This window comes from Lepisosteus oculatus, chromosome 1, assembly GCF_040954835.1.
Source record: "Lepisosteus oculatus isolate fLepOcu1 chromosome 1, fLepOcu1.hap2, whole genome shotgun sequence".
Lineage (NCBI taxonomy): Eukaryota > Metazoa > Chordata > Actinopteri > Semionotiformes > Lepisosteidae > Lepisosteus > Lepisosteus oculatus.
Window position 1 is genome coordinate 35,711,675 of NC_090696.1, and position 19,359 is coordinate 35,731,033.

The 19,359-nt window shown below is 39.7% G+C and overlaps 1 protein-coding gene across 2 annotated transcripts; it reads right to left on the bottom strand.

Annotated features, from left to right (window-relative positions):
* Nucleotides 1–1,749: 1,749 nt before the first annotated feature.
* Nucleotides 1,750–17,886, bottom strand: rnf103 (ring finger protein 103). Of its 2 annotated transcripts, XM_015344857.2 has the most exons (5): nucleotides 17,374–17,886; nucleotides 17,067–17,184; nucleotides 15,648–15,790; nucleotides 9,615–9,730; nucleotides 1,750–5,706 (listed from the first exon to the last, which is right to left on the bottom strand). In XM_015344857.2, the coding sequence occupies exons 3-5, from the start codon at nucleotides 15,780–15,782 to the stop codon at nucleotides 4,164–4,166; spliced, it is 1,794 nt and encodes a 597-aa protein (XP_015200343.1). In that variant the 5' UTR covers nucleotides 15,783–15,790; nucleotides 17,067–17,184; nucleotides 17,374–17,886; the 3' UTR covers nucleotides 1,750–4,163. The 2 variants fall into 2 exon arrangements, with proteins under 2 accessions (XP_015200343.1, XP_006629769.1); XM_006629706.3 differs by having other exon boundaries at nucleotides 17,067–17,886.
* Nucleotides 17,887–19,359: the final 1,473 nt, after the last annotated feature.

Here is a 19,359-nt window from a genome sequence, read left to right on the forward strand (position 1 = left end):
AATACTGGAGCTCAGTTACAAACCAGCCTACAGAAATGTACTAGCTAAAGACCAAATTTATAGCAAGCTTGGTCATTTCTTCAAGAAAACATTAAACCAGAAGACTAGAATGAGAGTGGGTATGTTGTCAGTCAGGGATCTTACTTCAGGCTCCAGTAGAAAACCACCATCCTTCAGGGTTTCTAAGATGTTTTCTATACTGTAGGTGTGAATTCCTGTCTCCTAAACAGCACATTTTGATTTCACATCCTAAAACCAAAATATAGTTATGCGTGAATACAATAAGAGCTCGCTGTGTGGAGTTAAAAATGTATGAAATATGATGCTTAGACAGTCTTAGTAACAGCTGTACTGCAGTTTTGATTATGAAAACATCAGCTCTTGATTGATGACCTGTTTCCAATAGTATTTTCTCTTTAGAAAAGCTGTACAACTAGGCTAAAGAAAATGGAAACTTTAAATTTAGTGTCATACAGCCATGTGTGAATCTTCTGAGAGAAAATAAGGTGTTAAAAAAAGAAACTAGGGTGGATGATAAAATCAGAGAATGCCCAAAGCATCTCACATATACAGGTGTCATCTGAGGATCTGAAGAATATTTGATCTGGGTGTTCTCTCTGAAAAGAAACCATGTATTGAAAAGGAAACCTTGTAACCAAGAAAACAAAAAGGTGTAAGATGTGGATTACTCACATAATATGCTTAGGACATGTAATTGAACAGTCAAACAGGATAGTGTATAATCAGATCTTTGACTTGGATAAAAATCATGGAAACACCCTATTAATTTGTGATGTATCACAAAAAATATTCATAGTGTTCAGTGATAAGATTTTTCTTGGGAGAGAGCATAGTACTGTTCTTTTAATTAATAATTCCTACACTTACATAGCGCTTTTCTGGACACGCCACTCAAACTGTTTTACAGCTAATGGGGACTCTCCTCCACCACCACCAATGTGCAGCCCCACCTGGATGATGTGACAGCAGCCAAAGTGTACCAGTACCCATCAGATATCAGTGGGGAGGAGAAATGTTATTTACAACTTTAACACTTCTCCCTTGACCACAGGGATCTACCCTTTAAATACATTTTAAGAATATCTTGTTAATTGTGATCAACTGTTTTTCAGTAGTTGCTATAATATTAGGTTTTAAAAAGTGGTTCAGGTAAAACATAAATGAAGAGAATAAGTAACAATAGAAAACAAGTGGCTTCACTTACTTCTACACTAACCTCTGCAGCAGGTAAGTGTGAAATATAGCTTAGCAGTCTTCACCACTAAACCACCATGTTAACTGCAACTTCTGCTTGTTAGCAAAACTCCATCAAATCAAGAGAAAATGTGATACCCAAACGGACAAAAAAGAAAAACTTTAAAACGGGAGGCACTTCAAGATACAAAATCAGAAAAAATGGTGAGCAGTACAATGACTTTTCAAAACCTTTAGGATAGAACTGTGCCATAATAGAATTATATTATAAAAAAAAACAGCCAAATACTCAGAAGATTCCCCGAGGTCTGTGTTAGGTCGTACTACAGAATTCTTCCACAGCTCAGTGTGTTCTAAAGCACAGACATAAAAACAATAAGTAGCCTACTTGGCACGGAGAACCAGACAAAGAGAAAAGTATCTTAAGCACTCCTCCCACAGCTTTTTGTATGAAATGATTGTATTGGTACTCGATTTGGAGAGAAAACAATCTGTTCACATTCTAATCACTTGGACATAAAAACACAAGCAATATGCTATACACATAGTTTTATTGAACATTCATGAGTAGCTTTTCACGTTTCACTCCATGAAGCTTTAACAAAAAAAAAGGATTTTACAGTTTGTGAACTCTTGGTCTCAGCACTTTTATACTAATTATTTGGCTGGCTCTTAATACAGCCCCCCACATACACACACTTCCTCTCAGCAAACACGTCTAAACACAACTGTTTGACATTGACTTCTTCTTGGGTAAACCTGTAAACTAGGACCACAGCGGAATAAACAATCACCTTCATTTTCAAAACGTCTGCCCGCAAAAACCCTGCGAACAAAGAATCTCTGACATTAACCAACACCTTAAATTTAGGCGAATCAGCTATACAAATGAAAGGAACTGCAGTGGGCCAGTAAACAGTTTGCTTTAGATTTTCAAGCACCAGTCACATGATGTCTTCAGAAAGCTGGTATAAATCAGATTCTGATGGCAAATAATAAAGCATGGGGTGAATAAAGATGTAATATTAGATGTAAAACAGTAGAATGGAACATTCTGTCCAGCTATGTTTGTTGTTGAAGCCAACACCCAGGATTTTTAAAGAGAGATCTGGATGAGATACTTGGATCAATTAGCTACTAACTACTAAAGGGGCTATACAGGTCAAACTACCTCCTCCTGTTTGTATGCTTATGTTCTATGTAAAATACTAAGCAAATGAAAAGGTTACAAGTCCAATAGCGTTTTGATGCTTAAAGAAAAAGCTAGTGAAAAATGTAGTGTTTTAGATCACCAAAAACGTGCAAAATACTCTCACTCAATGTATTCCCCTTCAGTACAGTAGTTCATTCATTGGCTTTTCTACATATTTAGCAGGCATTTTCTACAATGGACACTACAGCACACATAAGGAAAGTTTTAGGCTCCCACTAATTGATTCTCCATTCTTCTACATAATTACAGCCATTAAAATCCACCTTATTCATAGTTCAGTAAAAAATGTATTGTACACGTGGTATAAGATACCATGATGTTATAAATTTTCTGACCTGATACACTGTGTTACTGGTAGTTTTCCAAAAGTTCTCAGCATTTTTTATTCTTCCAGTCTAGACAAAAAATTGTGCCAGGAAATATCTCAAAAGTCTTTAGAAATCTCTATAGCTATGACTCTTATACTCATTTTATTAGGAGCTCACGTTATAATCCGATTCAAAATGTTGTTCAAGCTCGAATGTTTTCCAGCTGTACAATGATCCCCTAGAAAACTGTTGTTGATACTCGTGATCACTTTTGCATTTAGGGTGTTAAAAATGTAGATGCATTTTAAAGAAAATTAAAGATCACAGCAGTCGGAAAACATATTAAAGAGGTTTTAAATATCTCTTCCAGGATGGTGCTTTATCTAATAAAATGTGTATTGAGAGCATAGCTGGAGCCATTTGGGTTAATTTGTAAAAAGGCATTGAACTTCTGGCCCTGATGTCTATTTTAAACAGGCAGCTGCAGTTCAAGGACATATTCACCGGCACTAGCAGACTATTTCAAGGAGTTTTGTCGTTCAGAGCAGAACTGTAGATCTGGAAGACTCAGAGTTAAAGAATCTGAAAGGCAAATTTCAGTGGCTTATCCCATCTATACAACCAAGACAAACCTACTCTGCTTCAGCTAGGCAACCCCATACACTTTTCCCAATATTTTGTTAACAGCTGTGACGCACCTGTGTCATCCTTTCTAGATAAAACAACCTTTGTGCCTTATTAACTGTAGGTAGTAGTTTGAATGGAGTACTGTACTGTACTGAGCGTGCACACATGTTCTCTCCTGCGATCTCAGCCATCTACCCAGCCCCCCCGAAAAGAGTTTGAGAGGATTAGAATAGCACTTCATGTGTTGTACTGCGAGTCAAGATGTTAACCTATTGGAAACTCCCCCAAAGAAAGAACCTTTTGAAACAGCATAGGATCCTATCACCCATCAGGGTACAAGATAATTACCCACATGAAGGGAAACAAAACAGGACAAACCGGCTAAAATAGAGACTACTGTCCATTTCACTGCTTTTATAAACAAAGAAGTTTTGAGCGTCTCGGATTACCTTTGTGACAATTTTACCCTTTTCATACACTGCATTTTTTACTGCACCCTTTATGCATTTTTCACTACAGTCGAAATGCATCCATTTAATTTATTTGTTATTTTTTTTAAAGTACAAGGCAACCAAAATAAAAACAAATATTAAATTAGTGCTACAATACAACAGATCAGCTTGATTTATTTTTCATTACTCTGCCCTACACTTTTAAACTAAAGTTCAAACCACAAAAAAACAACATAGTTCTAACGACTAACATTAACACATCAAGTATTAAGATATTAAGTGCAGGAGGCAGATTCCCAGCCAGTGTTAAGAAGCAGTTTCACTTAATGACCAAGAGTGCGGTATCTGCTACTGCTGTTGCTGTTGTGCTTCCTGGTCCTGTCTGCGGTGTTTCTTTTTGTAGGATGGCCACCTGCACACTGGACAGCAGTGCCGCCCGCCTGCCAGCCAGACCACAATGCACTGCTGGTGGAAAACATGGCCACATGGGAGTCCCATTACGAGACAACCATTCTCAAAATTCTCCAAACAAACGACACATTCTGTGCAATGCAGCATGTGATTGGGCCATTTCGACCAGTCAGGTTCCAGATCTTCTTTAGCGTTAAGATTTCCAGGGCAGTCACTTTCATTTTTACAGGAGCCATTTTCCACGTTTTTGCAAACACACGCACGTGGGGGAGTACGTTCTTTTTCAGGCCCACACCACTCGTCGTCCGATGGCTCCAGCTCGCTCCTGAGTTCACTTTCCAATTCACGGTCACTCTCCCTCCAGGAGCCCGCGTTCGGCTCCCGATCGCAGCTCTGAGCTCGGGTGCACTTGAAATTCCAGGTGGGCAGGCTCTTAATGTAGTCAGTGGGGATCAGTGGATGAAGCCACAGATCTGGAAATGCCAGCCTCTCCAGCAGCAGGTTGGGGTCGTCGTCCCAGTCTGATTCATTGGGGAAGTTTTGGAAGGAGGCAATGGGGTGGAAGAGGTAGCTGGTGTACCAGTCCCACAGGCTGGAGAGCCACTCCAAGTTGTTGGCGTTGATCTCGTCGTCGTTGTTGTTGCGTCTTCTCTTCTTCTCAAAGTAGTCGATCAGGAGGCCGTGGCCCAAGTAAGTGCTGAGGAAGAGCGCAGGATGGGAGGAGTAGAACGACCAGTCTGCTCTCACCCAGGAGGCAATGGTGGTTGTGTCAGCATACCTCAGTAATTTTAGGCTGTATTCATAAAAACTATCTAGGTATGGCAACTGCAGAAATCCCAGTATAGGGAGCCAGGAAATTATTAACAAAGAGTTGTAGGTCCCCAGTGTGCTAATGAGAACGACAAAGCGTTTTATAGTGGCCCCTTGTGTTATGAACAAATCCATCCAAGCCATGAGGTTGACCATGACGAGACTTAAGACAAACAGGTCGTTGACCTCTGGCTGCACAGAGCGCAGGAAAGTGTCCATCGCGCTGAGGGAAATGAACTCGCCTGTGCTGTTTCCATACCTGTAGGTGCCCTCGGGCATTTTAAGTATGTAGGACGGTATCTGCTGTACGCCAATTTCCTTCATGTAGCTCTCGTTGCTCCAGTTCTGTACGTCGACAAAGATGAACTCGATCCGGCCGGTAAATTTGACACTCAGGGCGGAGAAGAAGGCCGGCGGCTGGTCCAGCTTGGCGAACAGGTACATCTTCACTTGGTCCCGGTCGCTCCTGTTCCACTCGGCCACCAGCTGCTCGGCCAGGCGCACGGTCTTGATCCGTGAGGCCACGTGCGCCGTCATCCACTTGAAGATGTGCTCCGTCTCGATCCGGTTGCCATTGTACTCCTTCAACATCACCTTCCCCTTGGAGGTGTTGGTCTGGGGGACCGACATAATGAGCGTGGACTTCAGCCATCCCCGTTTTCGACAGTACCTGAAAACAAAGAGAGGGAAGAGAGACAACTGCTTAGGTCTGAAGATCGAAATATTTTAGTCAGGTTCTCGTGCCATAGAGCTTAAGGTTCCAAAATCCTGTACTTTACGGTGATTGTTGAAAACAGGTTGTATGACAGATTCTCTGTAAAAATGTTAATATATGTATCTCAAAGTTAAAGGGGTACTGCAGTCCCAGTTTCTCAGACTGGTTACTAAATCTTAGTAGCAACATAAATTAATTGACGTTACAGAAATAAAAGGCAAATATCAAATTAAGCACAAAATCGGGAACTTTATAAAAGTACTCTAAGCCGCCATGTTGTCACAAAAAAAAAGTTCCCACAAATTGCAACCTGAAGTGGCCCTTCCTGCTCGCTCGTCACTGTAAAGACTGATGTAATGTGATGTACAAGCAAATTACAGGTTGTGCAGCAGACATTTCCCCCCAGAAATGTTCCAACTTGATCTGTATGTAGAGTTAACAAGTAGTATTTTTTGGCAAAACCATCTCAAAATCAAAAACAATAGTTCTGTTGGATGAAAACAGATGTATTCACAAGTCTGCTTGTGTACAATGTAATAAGACTGCTTCATGTAGAACATGGTGCTACATATATGTGTGCTATTTACAATTTACTGTGTACATTTTACTTTCATTTTGGTTTGTAAGGCACTCATCAATGATGGTTCTTTCTTGAAATACTCAAATCACCTACCCAAATAATAATTACTTACACTTACAGTATATAGCACTTTTCTGGACACTCCACTCAAAATGCTTTACAGGTAATGGGGACTCCCCTCCACCACCACCAATGCGCAGCATCCAACAAGCCAGAACGCTTACCACACATCAGCTATCAGTGGGGAGAACAGAGTAATGAAGCCAATTTATATATGGGGATTATTAGGAGGCCATGATTGGTAAGGGCCAATGGGAAATTTGGCCTACTCCTTTTAAGAAACGCCCCGAGATTTTTAATGACCACAGAGAGTCAGGACCTCGGTTTTACATCCCTGTCACTATACTGGGGCATTAGGACCCACACGGGCTGCAGGGTGAGCGCCCCCTGCTGGCCCCACTAACACCTCTACCAGCAGCAACCTTAGTTTTTCCCGGGAAGTCTCCCATCCAGGTACTGCTCTGGCTCACACCTGCTGAGCTTCAGTGGGTTTCCAGTTGTGAGTTACAGAGTGATATGGCTGCTGACCGTGAAATAAACATTTCAGCTCCCGTACTGGCTCAGGAAACTCATTTTCTCTCTCTCCACTACTAACCTCTTCTCTAACCACCTAATTCAGGCACAAACATAGAAATCAAGCTTAAAGCAGTCACTGCAGTGATGGTCTCTAGGGGAATGACAGGGAGGCATTGCTTCCAAGGAATTCCAAAATACTGCCCATCAGTCATTCAAGCCATAAGTCTTCTTGTTACAAATCAGGCTTTGCCTTATATCAGAGGTGTAAACCACAAAAACAGAGAGGACTCCCCCTGCACAGCGTTTTCATTAAAGTCATGTTTTATGAATTGCACTCTCTTACAAAAGGCAACACCAAATGCTCAATATTTCAAGCCTATTACCTTAATTTGAGTACATTTACATATTCAAAGGTGGTGTGTTCCGGTAAAATTGTAATATTTTATACTGAAACTTTTTATAAAAGTATTATAGCTCATAAAACCAGAAGTGTGTCCCAAAAAATGGTATTAAAAACTGCTTTTATTGAAAAAATGTATTAATCCTCAGACAGCAATTGAAAAGGAAGAAAGGGGAAAAATGTCTAGTTCATGTCCAAATACTGTTATGTAAGTGTATTAAAAATGGCATTTAATTTAATTAAAGGGCCTGGGAGGACAGATTAAGCTACCTACCCATGTTCTTGAAAGCGATACCCTGGCACCTTTCAAAAAACGGATGGATGAGCTCTTTAGATCAATTAGCTATTAACAACTAAACAAGCTAGAAAGGCTTAATTGCCTCCTTTCATTTGTAACTTTCTTATGTTCTTGTGTCATTACTCAAACTATTTCAGAGCAAAAATCCAGTCCTGTACAAAACGGAAAAAATGGAATTGCTAGATGCTAGATCAAAACAATGGCAATGAACTTTTTTTTCCTCATGCGCCACTGGATGAATAACAGATGATGGAAAACTCGCCCTACAATTACTTCTAGCACAAAACGTCACCTACAAGCCAAACAACGTTTGTTTTTTTCCCCAGTCTACTGTGGTTACACAGAGAAGTTAACGGTCATCAACATCTGCCAATGTCAGTGGTCATGCACTGAAGTGATTTTCGTAAAACCGCTTAGACATGGGAATGTTTATGGAACTGTCTTACTCCCTCAGACCAACATGAGCAATTGCCAAGAATTATAAAGATATAACATACTTTTTTTTTATTAAATTACAATTACTTTTCATTATACACCCACTCAGTTTGGATCTGTCAAATGGCTTTTTCTGCCACAGCAACTACCCCTGTACCCACACAGGGACAACAAGAAAGCACAGAAAAGGCTCTTCAAACCCACCCACTCTCCAAGCTGTCCATCTCCTGACAACAGACAGGAGTTTCACAGCTGAATGGAGGAGTGGAACATCCTGCACTGTCCTTCCTAAGGAGCCTAGAAAGTTGCATGCTACTGTTTTGTTGAGGATTGATGTGTTGGGATCATGACCCAGGCTTGCTACGGTGCATTGAGACAGCAGCTTTTACCAATTGATCCACTTACAGGCCCATAATCTGGTATTTTGACAAATGCTTCGCCAAATGAAGCATCCAGAGTCCCACTTTTACACAGACCCATTTTAAACCAGTTTGTGCAAGGGGTAAATATAGCACTCTCCTGCTGTCTGCACACTTTCACAGAGTATAACTGGCAGATATTTTACAATCCTGTACCTTGTGCACATTTTTAAGGTTGAGGCAACTCAACACAGCAAGCTGTTTACTGCTGGTTTGCACATGATGAGTCACCACAGTCTCTATGGCAGCAGAGGCTTGAAGTTTTTAGCTGTACGCAGCCTCCCACCTGTGCACCTGTTCACAATCAGACACTGTTTGAAACTGAAGCTCTCACAAGCCGATTCCCTTAAAATTGCAGAAAATATACACCAGAATCCATAAAAACAAGTGCACAAAGAAAACAGAAGATGGGATTAAGTGAAAGCTGGTTTTATCAGCCTTTTTCAACTGATTTAAAATCCAGTCACGTTCATTTTGTTTTGATAAGGTACTAGGTTCATGAGCTGGCAGGGGAACACGCAGTCTGAAATCCAAGACTGACACAGAATAGAACATGCACATAGACAAGCTATTAAGCTACGAAAGGTCTTGTGTTTTGTTCTTTCAGTGAAAATGGACAATAATGGACATCTATTTTAGTCTGATTTCTCATATCTGATAGGGTCCACAATCTCCAATGAAGGACACCACAAACTGTAAAAAAAGTAAACTGACTGGGATGTTGTCAAGATTTCAGGTTCTAAGGGCTTGTCTGCCCCATTCCTTTTCCCAGTCCTTTCCCATTAACTCACAGCTGAAGGGGTGTGTTGCCTCTTGCTTTCCTTGTCTCGACCTCTCATCTGAGCACATTCCAGTGTCCGACTGCAGCGGCTCTACATGTGAGACGATCCTTTACGGAGGACAAACCCCAGAGGCAGCGCTTACCTGCAGTTCTTATTTTAGCATTAACTTGGCTATTACCAAAAGCTACTGATCACCGTTGGAAAAATAAACTGGACTGCATGAGCCAATCAAGTGAATCTGACTTATCGCAGATCTATAATTCGAAGAAAATGAGGTAATACAAATACGAGACATATCTTCATGGAGCGAAGCGATACGGCAGCAGTGAGAGGTGGAAGCAGTCCGCAGGTCCGAGGTTTTGGGAACTCTTACCTGGAGTCATTGGAGCAGTTGAATGTGCCAGTGCGGATCCCAAAATGCGACACCTTCTTCACCATTTTCCCCCAGTTGGTTTTACTCACCAGCGGGTCTCGGTCTTTGGCGATGACCTGCAAGAAAGCAGACACCTTCAGCAACTTCACACTGTGGAAGGACCATGGTCTGGGGTTCTCAGCTATGTCCCAATTTGTGTTTAAACTATGGAGGAAAAGAGGGAAAAACAAAAAGAAAGGGGCCACCAATTTCAAAAGCCTGCCAAACAAAACCACATGAGATGTCAAGTCAGTAGACCGGCAAGTTCTTTCCTTCTGGACAGCAAAGACGCTCAATGTTCTGAGGGAAGAGTTTAAGAGCTGCACACCACAGTGCAGTTTTCACGTATGTGTTTCTTACACACTGCTAAAACAATCAGCCACTGAATCATGAAAATATCATCATATAATATTTTGTTTGTTCTCTTAGCTTTTATTTCATTTCTTAGGCATCACACATGGCATCAGTACTTCATCAAACTGACATGTTTTTAACCTTCTTGTTAAACCTAGCCTTTTGCCTCCAGGAACCAAGGGCTTGCACAAAATGAGGCCACTTTAGGATAAAGTTTTAAGTGCTGTAAAAACCCTTAACTAGCAGGTAATGCCTTTAGCTGTCAGTAACTCACTTATAGTGGACCCCACACTAAGTCTCCAAGTACTGCATGCAGCTGATCCACACCATTGACACGTTTGACTATTGAGCACGCAGAAACTCATTTTGTATTATTTACCTATTTTGCAACATCCTAACCAAAATATCAGAAAACATTTAAGAGCGGGGTCATGCTCCCAAGCAATGTGTGAAAGCAGTAATTTCAGTAATGGCACATGTATAGATTTCTGTCACATCTGATACTCTTCCAAAACTAAAAAGCTTGCAAAGTAGCATTTTTAAAATGGGACATGCACGCCAACACATTCATCATTGCCTCACTGAAGGGAATGACAGCTGTATACTAGACCTCTCCTTCTGTTACAATTCCACACAAGAAAACTGCCGATTTGAATGCAGTCCATGGTCCTGACCTGCGGTTTTTCCATCTTTAATAAAGACTTCTTATTTAAGCTAATGCCTTGACTACAGCCCTCTCAGCACCTTCACACTAATGAAGACTGCTCCTACGAAGCCTTTGCCCTTGAGGCAATATTTTCATGCTTGTCTGAAAACTAAGTGATCCAGACAAACAGGCCCAGCTTTGGATCCAGTGACAAAAGATGATTTGCAAATGGACCGAATAAAAGATATATAGCAAATACTGCTCTTAAATTGCAGGAGGTGTACAGGCTTTTGTTGGGGTTAAGTGCTCGATGAACACCAAATCCAAATAATCTAGGAATCGTTTTCTGGAGAGACTTAAAAGCAAATTACTTCGGATATCTTTAACCAGCTTAAAAAGTGGTAATATTTTAACAATAAGAAAACGTATTTTATAAAGCACCATTAAAAGTGGCTCCACAAAGTGCAAAGTGTCAGATAAAAAGCACAAGCACACAATGAGAAGCGGCAGCAAAATTACATAAAACGTTCGGCTTAAGAGCTGGGCAAAAGGTTTCTGGGCAAACGAGCTGAAGGAAGCTACACAACTCAGGGCTGCAGTTTAGGCTGGTCAGGCCAGGAACCATTATTTCTTTTCCGTAGCAACAGAGCTTGGGAACGAGTCAGGGCTGCTCAGCCCACTGAGGCGTGTGCTATTTTTAATTCACTCCGCTCTCAGAAAGGCATCTAATTGCCCCATGGATGTTCCCAAAGGCAAAGTCAAGAACACTTTCACCTTAAATACCTCACCCAGCAGAAATGTACGCCACACGGCCTTCCCCCCTGACAGGGGTTTAATGTCAGTCTTTGACTCAAATTCATTTTTTATTGTTTTTTCCTATCCCACTGCTTTATGTCCGGGTTGGAGTGAAATACGTGCTGCTGACTTAATTACAACAACCGTTCCCAAAGGACTGGCAGTAGAAGTGTTTCAGAAGTTTTCTTTTAAGAACTGCTGTACCACTAAAAACAGACCTCATAAACAAAGTACCACGACACAACAAGTCCAGTGGCATTGCAGCATTAGTGTTTTAAATAATACAGTCCTGTGACTTTTGCAATACCCTCATTCCTATAGCAAAAGAAAAGTTCATGTCCCACAGTGTCATTCAGAATTATTCCTACAAGGCACCGTAAACGAAAGAAACAAATCAATACGAAAGAATAAAATAAACTGAGGCCTCTTAGAAAACAACACATTGACTACCTTTAACCGGGAATGGGCTGCTTATCGCACAGACTGATTTCAAGTGCTGGAACTGGAAGTATGAAATGTTTATCCAACCCCCAGCCTCTGCCCCCTAAGTCCACAGAGTGATCAGTTTTCAAATGAGAACCTAGAACTTGCTTACGTGGTCATCTGGAGCACTGCCTGGTTTCCGATTTTACAGAGCATATCATCTGCAGCAATTTAACTTATTAAAAAAGTGCTGAGAGCAGGTGGACCTTTATACAGTATGCCCTTGCATGTTCATGCAAATTACATTTTTTTCATGGGTTCATTTCTCAGAACTGTCAAAGCTACACAAGAGAAAAAGACTTCCAGTATAACACCAGCAATACAGGAACACACAGAAACTGTCACTCGGTTATTGTAAGCACATTCCCCTCATGAAATACCATGTCCTGGGTACTCTAGCATGCTTATCACTTGGCCTAAATATTAATAGGTAACCAGCTATTGTTAAAATGGGCTACTATTTTATCATTACTTAAATTATAAAGATTTTTTGTTCTCGTTTCTTTCTTTAAAAATAAAATGCACATCTGAATTTACATGTGGTTTCCATATTCCAAAAGAATAGTAGTGCTAAAATCAGATCGGGCCCTTCTGATCCCTGTGGCTAAGCACAGAAACTCTCTGCAACAAGATTTCCACGCTGCTGAACCTGGGAAAACACAGTTCTTATTTTTCAGTGTCCCAGTCCCTGACCAGTTCCCTTCCCAGCAGTGAGGTAAAGCCCACTTTCTTCATAGCAGTAATTCCAGGACCAAACAGCTGTGAATTCACATGCAGAAATCCTCTGATTTTTCTTCTTTCAGCAGTTGTTTTGCCAATATCCACCACTTTACTCCTTTATATTAACTGCCAGTGCATTTCCCAGCAATTACTTAAATGAAAACAAAAGGATTAATAAGCAGGATTATCATTACACGGTGATTTATGTCTGATCCAAATTCTCTGGCTGGAACAAAGCTTCATTGTTTTGGCGCATTCTGCTCAAGTACTGTAATTCACATCTCGCGGACCCAGCTCTCAAATGTATTTCACACGGGCATGCTGGCAGTGTCTTCTGCTCAATGGCTTGAAAATGAAAAACTGTGATATTTAATTTGGATGTGCCTTTTCTCACTCCAATGTGTATTTAAAATAACAAATCAGAGTGGGGGAGTATTAAGTGAGCTGCAAAGAAACAGGCAGAGGTTTATTTTGAGCTACAAAGTAATTAAAACTAAAAAATAATAATACTTTTTGTCTGTAGAGCTTTTCCACACACTGGAAGAAGATAACACATAGTGTGGAATTAACCTCTGCCCTTTATCAGAATAGACTCATAACATAAGAAGACTGTTTTATAAAACTGAGAAGGAGAGACGGACAACGCATAAAAGTAATATCTCAATGAATTAGTACATTTATAAAGCCATTTTTGTACTTGTGGACATTTTAAATTTATAGAGGTGACAGGAAACTGGGCTTTGTATTAGTTTATGAAGTTTTGGCTTAAGCATACTTTTGACCTGCTTTAAACCAGGGTTGATATATTTATATCAGCTAGATTTGAATTGAGATATAAAATGTTTTTAAGCAAATCATTGGTTTAGATCATTTAACCATTATATTATTTCTCAAGGAAACCTCCCTGAAAAGATTCCTTAAACTTTTACTCTGAACCCCTTCACTTTGGATTTAATACCAAGGAAGGGAGCAAGGCTCCAAAGGATTGTAATTTGCTCAGCTTGTGTACTTACTGGGGTAAGTGCCATCACAAAATACTCAAGTGTTTTGTGCTTCATTTGAGTTTGACACACCACTTGAGATATGGTCAAAAACTGGGCAACACTCCTTTATGTGTGACTAGAAAAAACTTTGTGAGGTTGACCAGTTTTAGACATTATTTCCTCAGGCCAGTATGACCTGAGACAATTATCAGTGTAACTCCGCACACATTAAGTCAACAAAGCTTTCAATTGGTCTTTACATTACACTTCTGTTTGTACTATTATGATCGTTGCTGGGAACTGGTTTTACCCGTCTGAAGAGATGTTTGCAGAAAGGGTTTATAAAATTCAGTGCTAGGATTCGGTTACACAAGCTTCACTTTCTCTGCAAGCAACAGGCTCTTTCTAATAATGTACCACAGTTATAGCTGTACTATTTGCACACAGCACTCCAAATTAGTTTTGAGTTGTAGAATTGACACAATTAATTAAATGTTAATTGCTTCAAAGTTTATTTCTTCCACTTTTTATTATATTCCATATAAGCATAAACACTGTGTTACATACTGTAGTATCTGACGTTACATCATTCACATAACTTGTTTTTGACACAGCAAAGCAACCGATAAGATTGAGTTACTCGGTTTGATATGTATCTAAAAGATATGGCAAGTGGTAGTTGGTGAATAGTGTTAAATTTCTCACTTCTGAAGGGAGACCTATGGCTGAAAAATTCCATTATTAAAAAAACAGTAAAAAATAATGCTGAAAACCCAGAAGTGCAGACAATGGACAGAGGGGAGGTGTGGTTATACAGTATGTCCCTGAAATCACCGGGTTTGTGGAGACCGAGGTCTGAGTGAGAGCTGAAAACCCAGCCTGCATAGGACAAGTGAAGTCAGGTATCCAGAAATTACAACAGGACAGTAGTATGAACAGCTCTGTTCAAGCAGGATCTACAATCAGCTGGATACTAAAACAGAATCGATAAAAACGCACCGCTCCAATAGCTTTTAAATTCTGTATCTTCTATTTTAACTAAAAAGTTAGTCAAGGCCAGAGAACAGAAAGCAGACAGACCAAGAACAAACAGAGTGATGTCTTTTGTGACGATCTCCAGCCATGACTTCCTTTTTAGTTCAAATAAAAGATAAATAATATGTCGCAGTTAAATAAATAAAGGAATTAAGGAGGAGAATGCCAGAAGAATTCAGTTCCAGAATTACACAAAACTGGCTTTCCAGGATTGTGCCACAGCTGCATTCGAGTAAGTAAACCCACTTGACCATTCTTCCCTCCTATTTGTTTAAAAGGGGAACAGCAACACTATTTTTATATTTCTAATTAGAAACAATCAGCACTGAAGAGTGCATTTCAAACCACAATGAAAGTAAAATGTACACAGAAAATGTGTAAAACCTCCAATTTGCATCACAAAATACACTGAATTTCCAGGTATGTGCAAAGCCATATTCTGAGATTCAGAATGAGGCAACAAAACTTCCGGTGATGTGTTGCGGCCTTATAACATTGTAAACAAGCAGGTTTGTGAATACATCTCTTTTTCCCCGACAGAACTCTGTCTGCAGATAATGTTGGGACAATTCAGCCATGAAATACCTGCTGCACAACCTGTACTTAATCGCTCATACATCAGTCATTTCAGTGACTAGTGAGCAGGAAGGGCCACATTGCTATTCGTGGGAACTCAAATGTGAGTTTGCGACAACATGGCGACTTACAGTACTTTCACAAAGTTGATTATTTTGTACTTAATTCGAAATGTGTAAAATTTTTCTTTAATGTCAATGAATTAATTTTGTTACCGAGATTTAATTACCGGACTGAGAAACTGGGACTGCAGTACGCCTGTAAAACTTAAGCTTCAGGGGTTTCACAGGGCATTTCACTGACTTGAAGGGTTCACTGTTCATTCCCAAAAGTGGTATGACTTAAAGCAACTCCCATTAAAAAAAAGGACACAGCTAGAACACTTTAGTCTCGCATTCTTACCTGAACCAACCAGATGCCATCTTTGGTGTCCTCTACAAGCTCATAGAAATGCATCTCTCCACTAAAAGAGGTGCTGGAGACTGGATCCGAGGCCTCCTCCTCACTCTTCAGAGCTGAATACAGCTCGCCCTCCATGAGATCACCTGCAGGCAGAAATAGTAGTGCTGAATGAAGAAAAAACAGACATGTACATCTGACTAGGCAATAAAACAGATCTGTTGTGGGACATACATGGATATTTGATATGTTACTCACTAAATATATGTCAGTACTGGGGTATGATGGAAATTTTTCTGTTAAGTTCAGCATTTTTCCTTGCTTTCTCAAGAACAAAAAAAAATGTCTGTTGGCAGAGTTTAGTTTAAACACCAACCTAACGAATGAGCTCTTTGAACCCAGAAGTTAAGTTAAAAACATATGCAAATGGATGGATTCAAAACCTTCATTTTAGGAGAGGGTCAGCATAAACCACCTGTTGTAATGCATTTTCAAGATAGTTTTTTTAAAAGAGATTCCTGGTAGTTGTGAAAGGGTTATAAAACATCACTTTTAGGGCACAGAATGTATATTGTTTGATTCAGTGAAAAGGAATTCACCACCGTTCCTTATCGGTACTTTGGAAACGTTTAATATAGATGGAAAAGAAAATGAAAACTATCGAGGGGGAAAAAATTACAACAATTTGAAATGTGTTCAGGAATTTCTGGATGAACAATCACGGACTTGACCACTGCTGTCCAGTCTTTAAAAGATCAAAAGGGGTTAATGAAGCAGTGGTCAATAAGCCATTCAACTCCCGCAGATACAACGTGTAGCGTAAATACCAAAATATTCTGTTCTGTTTTAGATTCTAGGCGTTAGTCGCATTATACTAAAAGTTTCCTTTATTTCTGTGTAGCTGAATTAAACTGAAGACTCACCCCTGTATTTTCTAGCTTCTTAGGTCGTGTGACAGATAACAAGCTTTAAAGCGTTCTCTTTTTCACTTGTCCGCAGAAAAAAGTAGGGACCCTTTCCTGACCTCTAAGTATTAGAAATACCATAGGTTTGTGAACCCCCGTAAAAATAATATTTATGCACGAAAAAAATTTGGACATGAGACAACCGTTGATTTGTAAACTTAGTGCGAAATAGTGGAACACCTCAAATATCTTAGAAAAATAATCATATCACCTAGTTCGTTCTATTAAGACTAAAGTAATTCAAACGATATCTTTGAGAGAATGTTTGCAGCATGGGCTACAAAGGAAAGAATTCCCGTAGCTTTTTTAACCATGCAGTTAATTTTTACAAACAAATATTACACAAATTAGCTCTTCTTGCCATTCTTTAGGTGTAAAAATAAACACAATAGAGACGTGTCGAATGAAGAGGACCCTTTGTGACGTTCTGGCTCCGACACAATGCTTTAGAACTTACCTGATTTCTCGACCAGCTCCCGGACATCCTTCTTCTCCGGGAGCCCGGAGTACCCCAGCCCTCTGCATTCCAGTATCGTCTTCAGCTTCTTAAAGCTCAGCGTCACAGGGTCCACCAGCTGAGTTGCAAAAATACCAGTTTCATACCACACGACAGCTTCGAAAAACCGTGCCAGAACGAATAAGACCAAAAAATACAACAGCAGAAAAAACAGCTTCAGCCACATTTTCCACCTCCTTGCTGCAACGGGAATATTTTTAAAACGCTGGCGCTACGATTTCCGGGTAGGAATAGGCGAGTAACCTACGTTGCATTTGGGGCTCGTCTATTTCTTCCTAAGACTTGCTTTCATTTGCAGGCTTCCCCTTTAGCGCTGGCTGAACTTGAAACTTTTAAAAAACAAAGAAGCAATCCACTCTCCACGATCAGCGAGCTAACAAGGCCCGTTAAGGCCAACTGTACAGTCTCTGGATGTCCACCATTTTCAGAAGTTGTCTTGTGTGGGGAAAAAAAAATCAAATACAGTGCGAAAGCTTAATTTACGCTCTCCCTAAAACAATAAGATGGTCAGCTTTTGCTGCTTATTCCAACCCTCCCAGCGTGCCAATTGTGAGCAAATTCATGACATGTAATGACGAGTTCAGATCACGGCATTTTTAGATAAGCGATAGTTGCCGTTGTCCCTACAGTTGCTGATGTTGGAGCGCCTTGCCTGCCAGATCAGCTGGCATGCATAACAACATGACGTCACCGACAGGAAGGACCGACGAGACTTGTTTCATTTTCTTCCAATGGAAAAGAAGCGAAGCTTTTGGATTCGTAATAAAATAAACCTTGTTTATATCACGCATTGGATTCCAGCATACTGTAAGAGTATAAACCGATTACACGGGCTGTGGTAATTTAAAACCGTTTTTAAACTTACCAAACTAAGAACCATGACCAAAATGTCTGGATACAATACATTTAATTGACTTTAGAAGATGTGTTTATTCTTTAAATATGGTTAGTAGAGTTGTGATGTAAACTGTAAGAATCCTGGAACAGAATTACTTTAATGTTAGCATATAAATTGAAAAGATCGCAAAACGTGGGTTTAGCAGCATTAAAAAGGTTTGTTTTAAAATGCACTGACATTTTCCAAGAATGGTATTTTAGAAAATATCTTCACAAAACAGCAGATCTGGTCTCACAGTACAACAAACGCTTCTGTGTTGTGTAGCAGTGTCCATGTCAAACCCTCAGAACACCCACATGCTCAAACATACATGGCAGAGACACTGCAGCTTTCTATCCTGCCAATATACAGAATGTGTAATAGGCAAAATGAGGCAGGAATAGAAGCTGCAGTTGCTACATCAGCTTCTTACAATAGAGTAGGTATTAAAAGTGGCAATTAAACATGCTTTGTTTTTAGTCAAATAGATTTTGTGTACAACTAAGTGTTGGATAACTGATATCTTTTTGGAGCAAAGAATGTGAGTTTTCAATGAGCACTTTAAAAATATTATTTATATTCCAGATGCTATACATGTTATTAAGACAGCTATTAAGTACCGAATGCTCTCGGAGGAAACTGCAGTTGAAATTGTGTGAGTCATTTGCACTAAGAATGTGATTTCCCTCTCCTTCTCTTGCAACTGTATAGAATTTTCATTTAAATTTCTTTCCAAACAGCATGTAGTTTGATAGGCAAAACTTCTCTGAAATTTAAAGCTCAGTTTTCTTATTGTATTAAATTATTAAATAGTCATATATGTAATGAGTTAATACACCGCATCCGTTGCAGAGACACAACAGTCATCATCAGTCAGGCACATACTTTTTATTGGGCTCTGCAGTAAGTAGTGCCTAGATAAATTAGTAATTGTCTTTTTTTTAAATGTTGTAACTGAAATACACATAGAAAAAAGTCTCAGCCATGGCATGGCTACATGGCTATCGTGTCTGTTATTAATAAAAAAATATAGCATTGTCCATCTCAGTCAATTCACTAGTGGGTGAAGACTTCCAAAAAAAAAACATTTTAGGAACTTGTATTTTCTACTATGTTTGCCCGACTTGTTCTGGTGATTTTCCTTCTTTACTATTTTCTTCTGTATTTACATACACATTATTGTGTAAAACTGTTCTATCCTTTTCATTTAGTGTTTTCCCTGCTTTATGCAGAAACAGAATTCAAGCTATCTTCTCTTGAATATACAGTATAGCCATTGCATTTTAAGATAAGTTCAATCTGATAGATCTGTATATTGCAATGCAAACATAGCCTGTAAGCTTATTGATGTATGGA

Bases quoted from the DNA above. Each gene is read 5' to 3' on its own strand.
- rnf103 (XM_006629706.3), bottom strand. From the start codon at position 17,292: ATGTGGCTGAAGCTGTTTTTTCTGCTGTTGTATTTTTTGGTCTTATTC. The intron at 15,791-17,066 runs GTAAGTTCTAAA...TTCTGCCTGCAG, and splicing joins GGAGCTGGTCGAGAAATCAG to GTGATCTCATGGAGGGCGAG. The intron at 9,731-15,647 runs GTAAGAATGCGA...GCTTTCTTGCAG, and splicing joins ATGGCATCTGGTTGGTTCAG to GTCATCGCCAAAGACCGAGA.